This window comes from Mesoplodon densirostris, chromosome 7, assembly GCF_025265405.1.
Source record: "Mesoplodon densirostris isolate mMesDen1 chromosome 7, mMesDen1 primary haplotype, whole genome shotgun sequence".
NCBI lineage: Eukaryota > Metazoa > Chordata > Mammalia > Artiodactyla > Ziphiidae > Mesoplodon > Mesoplodon densirostris.
Window position 1 is genome coordinate 47755937 of NC_082667.1, and position 10134 is coordinate 47766070.

Genomic DNA, 10134 nt, shown 5'->3' on the forward strand with positions numbered 1-10134 from the left:
CTTTATGATGATGCTCAGTATTGAGAAATATAGGCAAAAAAAAAAAAAAAGACTGGGACTGGACAGGCTTTGAGTGATTTAAAAAAATGGAAATAAAGATTAAAAAGATATGATATTCAAAATTCGGTGGTTTAACTTCTCTGATCTTTTATTTGTAATATTCTAAAGTATCATAATTCTGTCTCTGAAGAATTTTTAGTACCGAAGGGTTCATAATATGATATATCTGAAAACTGAATCTCTTTCCTTCTGTGTAAAATATTGGGCGTGATGTAAGCAGGAATGTTGGAGTAAGACTTCTGAAAATCCTCTGCTTCATAAAAGCAATGAGAAAAAGTTGGCAAAAATTGTCAGAATCAACTTTTCAGAACTCTTGAAATTAAAGGCTTTGCAGTAACTTCCAGGGAGTGTTTATTCAAGAAAAATGAATTTTGGTAAGGACAGTGAGCTTTGTGGCATTTTACCTTGCTCTAAGAACCAAAATCCCCATGGTTATGGTAAAAAACAGCAACTTAGCAGCCTGGGGTTGAGGGTCAGGAAGAGAAGTGAGGGGAACAGAACTCTTCCAAAGCCCAGTTCTCAAATAACAGTCATTATTTGACCTATCTGGTAATTCCCTGGAAAATCCCACTGGGAAACCTTGTCTTTATTTGACCTGAGTCAGAGCTTACCCAATGTGCGACCAGCCTTTTCCCAGATTGATGTTGGTCAAAAACAATCAACAATTGTTGAACATTACAGCTCCCTGAGGCAGTAATAAAAGTTGAGGTAAACAACAAGCTGACAAAAAAACTTTAAAAGAAAGCTGCAGATGAGATGTCCATAGAGAGCTTTGAAAGCTCTGACATAGTCCTGGGAATTTAAAAGGCCACATGCATGTATAGAGCATATATATAAATTTAATAACATCTATATTAAACTTCCCAAATCCTGTATGAATTTCAAATAGAAAGGAAATGTGTTTGACAATGTTTGTTATAAAATTTGCTATGTCTGAAAAATTATTTTGAGCTACATACCAAAATAAAATTTATTTAAATATATCCACCAATATGCTAAAAAATGACATTTATCTTATGAAGTGAAGTACATTTATTATTTGAGGTAAGAATAATTATTACATTATAAAATAGAAGAAAAGAAATTTAGTAATTAAGCTACAAAGAAAGGATTAATTTTGTTTTGTTATAAGGCCATCTCATGGCCTTTTTTAAAACTTTTTAAGACTCACAAGAACAAGAATAGAAGTTGCCAAAATAGGACACACAGTGGCCATCTACTATTCACCCAGCTTTCCCCAATGATAACATCTTATCTAATGATAGTACAGTATCAAAACCAGCAAATTGACATTGGTACAATGTTGTTAACTGAACTAGAGACTTTATTTGGATTTCACCAGTTTTTAAATTTTTTTTTTTAGTGTATAGTTGTGATATTGTAATCTATAAAAATATATTTATTTGGTCATTCAGATGACTAAAACATATTTCTTAGCTATATTTGGTTTTCACCCATAGTTCCTGGTCCACAGTGCCCAAAACCCTTGGAATTTCTGCCATCACAATTGGGTTTATGTTAATGAAAGTGACTTTTGAATCCCACAGGTGGGGAGAGAGGGAAGGGGCCTGGTTGCCAGGAGAACCAACCAAGTTATTAGAGGGTTGGAACTTTCATTCCCTCCCCCTGATTTCCGGGGAAGGTAGAGGGACTTAAGGTTGAATGAGCCACTATTGGCCAATGATTTAGTCAATCATGATTATGTAATGAAGCCTCCATTAAAACCAGAAAAAGGAGCGTCTTTTGGTCCTTTTTGAGAGAGCTTCCATGTGACACTGTGCTAGGCCCCAAGCTTCATAAGGACAGAAACTCCTTTGTTTAGGACTTTGCTCTATGTATCTCTTCATCTGGCTGTTGATTTTGATTCATATCCTTTAATATCCTTTTTATGATAAGTCAGTAATCTAGTGAGTGAATGGGTTTTCCTGAGTTCTGGGAGCCATTCTAGCAAATTAATTGAAACTGAGGAAGGGGTTGTGCGAGCCTCTGATTTATAGCCAGTCGGTCAGAAGCACAAATAACAACCTGGACTTGCAGCTGGCGTCTGAAGTGGAGGGTGGTCTTGTGGGACTGAGCCCTTTACCTGTGGAATCTGATTCTATCTCCTGGTAGGTAGTGTCAGAGTTGAGCTGAACTCTCAGACACCCTGTTTGTGTCTGAGATTCTCTTGCTGGTGAGAGGAAACCTCCACACATACAAGTTGGAATTGGGTCGGGAACCCTTTCAATAGGATTATGAATTCTGTCACATATACATATGAGAAGTATCACCATGAAGATGGCATTTGAAGCCATGATGTTAAATAAGATGATCCAGAGAGAGTTTGGAGTGAAAGAGAAGGATTGAGATCAGAACCTTGATAAATACCCTAATTAAAGGGTGGTTCTAGGAAAAAAAAAAAAAAAAAACAATGAAAACCAAGAAGAAATGATCAGAGAAGTAGAAGGAAATTTAAGAGTGATATCCTGGAACCCAAAGGAAAAAGAGTTTCAAGATGACAGGAGTGACTGCTGAAGGAGTAAGGGGTAAAGAAAGGACTACAAAGAGTCCATTGAACCTGGCTAACTGGTCATTAACAACTTTTGCTAGAGTGGTTGTAGGGGAATAGCAGGAGTGAAAGTATGTGTCGGGAAGTAAGGATGGATGTGGACACACTGAACTATGAAATATCTAATGATGTAGTGGAGCAATGAATGCAAACAGAGAAAGAAAGATAATAAACATCTAAACAGAACTAAACACATAGGAAGAGATGATGGGTAGGAAGGAAGAGGGGCATTTTCGATTTCGACATAACTGAAGAGAAAAATATATCTTGCTCATGAGTCATGTTTAACTTAGCAATTTAAATATCTGTGACCTCAGATATTTTTTGACCTCAGAAATTTTTTTCCTCCCACTGGTGTTTGTGTGAATCAACTCAACATATATTTGTTGAACATCTACTCATGCTGGGCCTTTCTGGAGAAACAAAGATAAGATTTGATTGCTGCTGCCTAAAGGGCTTTCAACTGAATAATGGAGAAATATTTTTACACAACATCCTAGCTCAGATGGGGGGAATGAACAGGGGCTAGCCAAGAGAAGAGCATTTCGGGAAGAGGAAACAGCCTTTTTGTTGTAAAGGTACCATAGTAAGAAAAAGATTGGGTTTTCTAATATTCAAAAGAAGCAGGGGTAAGCAAAGGGTGGGGCAGCTGGAGAAAAGACTGGAGAGGTGAGCAGAGGTCAGCTTTTGCAGGGCCTTGAAGGACTATGGATTTTACTTTCTATGCAGTAGGAAGCCACTGCAGGGTTTTAAGCACCAAAGTTTACCGTATTCCAAGGGTAATTCCGGTTGCACTGTGGAAAATGTACTGGTTAGAGGAAGGATGGGTAAGAGATGATGGTGGCTTAAACTGTGGCAATAGCAGCATAAATGGAAAGAAATAAATACATATGGTTGAGCTAGAGTCTGCATTACCATGCTCCTCACTGCTGGGTCCAGTAATGACTCCAAGAGCAGACTTAGACCTATCGCATTCTTGAGCTAATCCTCATGGAAACAAGAACTTTGTTTCTGGCTCCAATTGATGGGTTATGGGAAAGTGATTCCTTAGTCCTGATCTGTTGTCCTTTCCGCAACCAAATGGAAATCCCAAAGCTGGCCTGGGAGTTCCCATGTTGACCACTAGGGGATGTGCATTGGTCCCTTGATGGTGGCTCACTCTCATGTGCTCTGGAATCACATCATGTGGAACCTGCCTCCAAGTGCCTAAGCCAGACTTCCCCTTTCCACTCTCATCCACAGACTTTCAGTTTCTTAGGTCCTATTTCAAGTGACTGATTCTTCAGAATCATGACAGTGTCAGGGTCACAGTTACATCACCACCAGGGCTTTTCTTGTCCAATACATATTTGCTGAACAAATGAACAAATTCACCCTATAAGGAAGACAGGAATCCTCATTTTACAAGGGGGAAATTGAGGCTTACACCAGTTTGGCCAAAATGACATCAGCAGTAAGTTGTACAGTCAGGATGCAAATTTAGGTCTCTGACCCAAATTCTGTTAAAATTTGTAGATATAGTCTTTTTAGACAAAAGCCAAATAAAACAAGTGTGGAAATTTCAGGGTACATATAAAATAAATGTTTTAATAGCAGACACCCTCAGTATTTCCTCACTCATGAGACCCCTTAAGGGCTAAGTTGTATGTGTTATCATTTACTGCTTCCCAACTTTATTTCTGTTGGTCCTGATAGTCATATACAGCACCCCTTTGAGAGTCGTTTTATTCTAATTTCATAAAAATAAATCACTTAAACAATAAATTAGTCATTTTAACAACCAAGATTGTACTTTTCAGATAATATTTACATATGCACACACTCTGAAAATCTAAGGGAAAACAGATACAGAAATTTAAAATAGAGAACCAATGTTTTATAGTGTGGTTAAATAAGAAATTAAAAGATAAATGTGGTTGCAGAGCTTTAAAATTTTCAACATAAGATTCAGTGTCCACATGATCTAAATAACACAATTCAAGATGACTTCCTTTGACATTATAATTAATATAATAAGAACAGCAGTATCCTCTTGTCTCCCATGTACAAAAATATATTTAAATATAGTAGAAATTTATCAACTCCAAGGGCTAAAGAAGATAATTTCCTAGAATTCATTTCATCATAACTCACAATTTTTTAAAGCATTTGTGTAAATGTTTAATGACTAGATAGTGGCTTTAAATTTTATACTTACTCTTTCATGATATTTTTGGTTCTTTTCTCTAATTTTCTTTATTTGAGCCATGAATCGTTCTACTGCATTTTCCTTTATTTGACAGCTGATAACAAAGACAAGATGTATTTTACGATTATTTGCCTTAGGAAAAACTAATGAGATAAAATTAAAAAATTAATCTAAATTAATTTGAATTGAAATAAAGTATCAAACATATTATAAAGACCCATTTAGGGATAAGAATCTTAAGTGATTTTGTGTTTCTGAGTACATTTTACTCACTAAAATATGTATTAGAGAGATAACTTCAAGTTTTAAAAAAATCAATCCCCATTTGTATTTTATAGTTATAATTTTTATACTTTCTCATTGTAAATAATTCAGCTTAAAGGGAAAGGGCATCCAGAAAACATGTTTTCTAGAATTCCAAAAACATTCATACAAAAATGACAAAACAAAGAACTTACAGGGGCAAGCACAGCTTCTTGAAACAGTAAGGTAAACCAGGCTGACCTACTGGTTCAAGTTCATTAGTATACCATCTCTTCTATAAATAGTAAAAGCTTCTTTCTTTCTTTCTTTCATTTTTCAAAGCTTCTTTCTTGACACAAATACATTTCTTTAACACCCAACAAGCCTTCTCTACTTCCCATTTTTAAGGGGAAAAATAAAATGTTATAAATGAAAATTATCTGAAAAGAGCCTATGCAGATGCATGCTAATTACTTACATAATTTCTGTAATTATAAATATGGTGATCCCAATTTTCTGCATGGGTTGGGGGAAGCAGATAAATGAATCACAAGTGTGTGGTCTCCATTGGTTGAAACTGAATCTTTGAACAGGCTGGTTCACAGAGTGATTCCCTGGCTTCAGCCGAGAGCCTGCCTTGGTGATGGATGCCTAAGTGTGCAAAGACCAGGCTGGAGACTACATCCAGTCTCAGGCCCAGCTATTGCAGGGGACACACTTATACTAAAAAGTCATTTGTTGTTTATCCAAAATTAAAATTAAATTGGGCATCCTGGTATTTTTATTTGCTAGGTCTGGCAACCCTACCCTCAGCCTGCCACCCTTTCCCCTCTGAGAAGTTAGAAGCAAGCAACGGCTTTGTCTTGTGTTCCCCCTGCAGGAAGCAGTTCAGAAAGGTCTGAGTGGCATCAGCAAGTCTGGGGGTGGGGTGGATTCTAAGAGGCCCTAAAGGCTTTGGCTGCTTCATCAGGCCCCCTCTGGAGCATATGGTAGTTGCAGGTGTAACTTCACCTAGCCTCCTCTTGGAATTCATTTCAGCCTCCTCAGGCCTCAGAGACGGGTTGACCAGGACGCAGATGAAGCTGAGCCTCAGAGCTCCACACCATTAGCCACTGTGGGGATTCAAGCCTCACTGTTCTCCATATAATTTTTCCTTTTCACATCTCCCTTATCTATTCAGTGCCCTAGTAACCCACACGTCACACTAAATGCTGACGCAAATGGGATGATAAACCAGTGAGGTAATATACAATAAAGTACTTTGAAAAGGGTATCACACTGTTCTAAAGAACAGTGATATGAAATTAATAGTAATGCAATGTGTCACCTTGCCCCTTCCCTCCTTATTAAAATGTTAGTTGATGGAAGAAATGTTCACATATTGAGGTACGGGGAAGTCATCCTGGCTTATACATGCTTTGGCTTGAACTTTATGCTAACTAGAACAGCCTGTGGCCTGTCAAACATGCATTGTACATCTGCTTTAACCATGACAGAAAAGAATGCATTTAAAAATCAAAATGAAGTAACCATGGTTCAGGCATTCAAAACGGAGTTGGGTGGTCATTGTGGATGTGGTTTCACATACATTCCTGACAACCTGAATTTTCTGAACTGTATCAAACTCAAAGACACCACCAGATGTTTTCAAAACGATATCTGCCAGCAGCTGCCAGCTGCAACCTTATGGTCTCAAGGTCTCCCCTTATAACTATGTGATGATTTTGGACCCCAACCAATCCTTGCTTAACAAGCACCCTTACTTCTTGCGAGCTCCAATCCTAATTCTTGACAAACAACGTGTAACTGTGGTTTTTTGCCTATATAAGCCTCCCCCTTTCATAGTCAGTGGAACATAATTCAAGTGCTTCTTGAATCTGTGTCTCCTGGGCTATAGTCCTCAGTTTGGCTTGAATAAAACTCTTTTCTATTTTTATTACAGGTTGTTTATTGAGTATTTGAGTCAATATAGTAATGTGTCAGCTTCCTTCTTCCATGCAATTTCATTGAAAATTCTGAGCAAGAAAACAAATTTGGATTCCAAAAAAGAATCTGTAATTTTATCTACTTTTTAAACCCACAACTATATCCACACCTATTTCTATATCTATGTCCATACTCATTGTAGAAAACTGGGTTTGGGGGAATAAGTATAAAGGAAAAAATTAAAACCACCATTACCTAGAGATGATCACTTTATAGATTTAGCATTATGTAATAAGATATTTTGAGAGAGGGAGAGAAAGACCACATTCACATCACTTTTAATACAGTATATTGTTATAATTGTTCTACTGTATTATTATTTATTATTGTTAATCTCTTACTGTGCCTAATTAATAAATTAAACTTTATCATAGGTATATATGTATAGGAAAAAACATAGTATATAAAGGGTTCAGTACTATCTGTGATTTCAGGCACCCACTGGGAGTCTAGGAACGTAATCCCTGAGGATAAGGGGTTGGGGGAGACTAAGAGATGATCTATAGGTTTGACATTGGCAGTCTCAGCTTTTCACAAACAACCATATAGGTTCATGACTTTATTTTCTTGAGATAGATTTTTTTTAAGTTAACTGTTTAGAATTGACTACCTACTGTGTGCCCTCAGCTCTTTGTCAGGAGCTGAGATTGTATAAGAGAAATATAAGATGCTGCCAGGGGACCCTTGAATAATCCTTCCTCAGATGGTGGAGGGAGGTGTCCTGGCTATTTGTCATGTGACAAAAGTCCTGTCACCTCAGAACACACGGAATGAGTAAAGCGTCACCAGAAGAGCACAGTAAGGCCTAGGCTGTTCCAGTCCATGAGATTATTTATTTAGTTTTAACGAAGGAAAGAGAACAAAAGCATGGGAATGTTCAACTTGTGTCTCTCACTAGATCATGAGAATTTTTAAACGTGTGCCTCTTTGTAAACCTCTGTTAAAGAGGAGAAAGACTGCCCTCTGGTTGACCCAGAAGAGAGAGAAGGAGCTGTAATTGGATGTCATCACTGTGAGCCGTGGAAGCAGATTAGAGACCAGATTGTAATCACAGAGCTGGACTTTTTGTCCACCTCTGCTAAGACAAGATGAGCGAAGTTTTCAGTTATGCTGAGAAATGAGTACAATCTGGTCATCACTTAATTGTTATCTAGAAAATAAAGGGAACTTCGTTAGAAGTCCCTTCCCATGGATGTTCCCCTCTCAGTGTTCTGACCCTTTCACTCACTATCTTCTAAAAAGAACCTATGAATAGATTTGGAGTCTTGCAGGGAGATGGATTTTCCCTGAATGTTGTTAAAAACAATTCTCTTAAACAAAGGCCTAGTCACCAGCAGTGTGGACTCCTGACTTTCAACCTTGTTGCCCTCCAATAAATGGCTTCCCATTTCCAAAGCCCAAGTGTTCCACAGGGGTCTGCGTCTCTGACCCTTGCCTAAACCCCCAGAGTCTGCTCTGCCCTCTCTCCCTCACTCTGCCATTTCTCACTTCCCCAGCCTCTTTTCCATAAGCCTTCTGTCCATCACTCTATGTCTGCTTAACACCTGTTCCTCTTTCAGAGGTTAGCTCAACATTGCTTCCTCAAACAAGCTTTTCCTGATCTATTTCAAGTCCTTCAGTTACACCGTTACCCAGCACCCTACACTTTTCTTTCATAGAATCTTATTTAGAGCTCTGTAATTTTTAAAAAAGACTGGACTAGGTATTTAATGTCCATCTCCCATGCTTCGTTAGGGCAGGGACCATGTGGTCCTCTTCACTGTGTCCTCCAGTGCCCAGCACTTGCCTTGTATTTGGTAAACATTCAAATACTTGTTCAATATGCATGAAGTACATTCTTATTTGAAAAAAGACTGACACTTATTCACTCACTCCCTAAGCGTTACACATTAAAACACCTACCCTGGGCCCAAAGTTGAGGTTCAAAAGCTCTCAAGGGGTTTCCTCTCTGTTAGTTGGATAAAACATAAATACAGGATATGTATCACCCCTACTTTTGTCTCCATCTCCTGGGACAGAGACATTAAGAAATATTCTTATTAAAAATAATTCTCTCGGGGCTTCCCTGCTGGCGCAGTGGTTGAGAGTCCGCCTGCCGATGCAGGGGACATGGGTTTGTGCCCCGGTCCGGGAAGATCCCACATGCCGCGGAGCAGCTAGGCCTGTGAGCCATGGCCGCTGAGCCTGCGCGTCTGGAGCCTGTGCTCCGCAACGGGAGAGGCCACAGCAGTGAGAGGCCCGCGTACCGCCAAAAAAAAAAAAAAAAAAAAAAAAAAAAAAAAAAAAAAAAAATTCTCTCTAAATCACTTGGATTTGATCTACAGGCATTTGGGGATAATGCAAATTGGAATGTCTAGAAATAAAAAAATAAAGAAATGTCCTCTTTTACTCTTCTATAAATGTACACTAACTATTCTATGCTGTATTTGAAGAGGTAAGCCTGCAAGCTGCTGTATATATGTGGAGGAGTGACCAATAATACAATGAAGGGAGGGAGGGAGCCAAAACCCATTTATGAATGCTGTTTCATAGCTACTGCTTGGCTTGTGTTATAGTCAACGTGCAAAAACTTTAAAAAATATGCACATAGCACAAGAGTGCAATTATGCCTCCAATCCACCTCCAGTCCAGCTTATTTGATACCTTTTGAGCACTTCATTTTCCATTGGAGTCATATGAGTCTTAGCAGCAATGATTGCCACTTATGTATGGGAACTTTGGGATTTCATAATCTAAGCTTACTGATAGTCGAGAAGTGCTTCACCGATAGGCAATTTGACTTCTTTTGGCAGTCCGTCTTGAATATCCTTTTTATTTGTTTTCGACGTGTTTTCCATTGTGTTGCTTAACTAGAAAGAAGAATACCTGTTTAAAAAAGAGACATAGGAAGAAAAAATAAATTCTTTGTCCCTCTACTTGTGTTTATGAGATAAAGCACTGCTGGGACTTAATTTAAAACTGGCTCTTCCATCCAGATTGCTTCCACGTCCCAAGAGCTAACATCCACCACAATGCTGGGACCTCATGAATCAACTGGATTCTTGAGTCTGGTGAGTTCCATGCTTAGCCCAGGTGCAGCATTCCCCCACCCAAAACTGTCTGAGACTCA

The 10134-nt window shown here is 38.4% G+C and overlaps 1 protein-coding gene across 1 annotated transcript in view; it reads right to left on the reverse strand.

The window, feature by feature from the left end:
* Positions 1 to 9862, reverse strand: part of CCDC83 (coiled-coil domain containing 83) — a 40430-nt gene extending 30568 nt beyond the window's left edge. The window contains 2 exon segments of the mRNA XM_060105121.1: positions 4806 to 4890; positions 9768 to 9862. Of these exon segments, the coding sequence (XP_059961104.1) occupies positions 4806 to 4890; positions 9768 to 9862 (180 nt within the window).
* Positions 9863 to 10134: the final 272 nt, after the last annotated feature.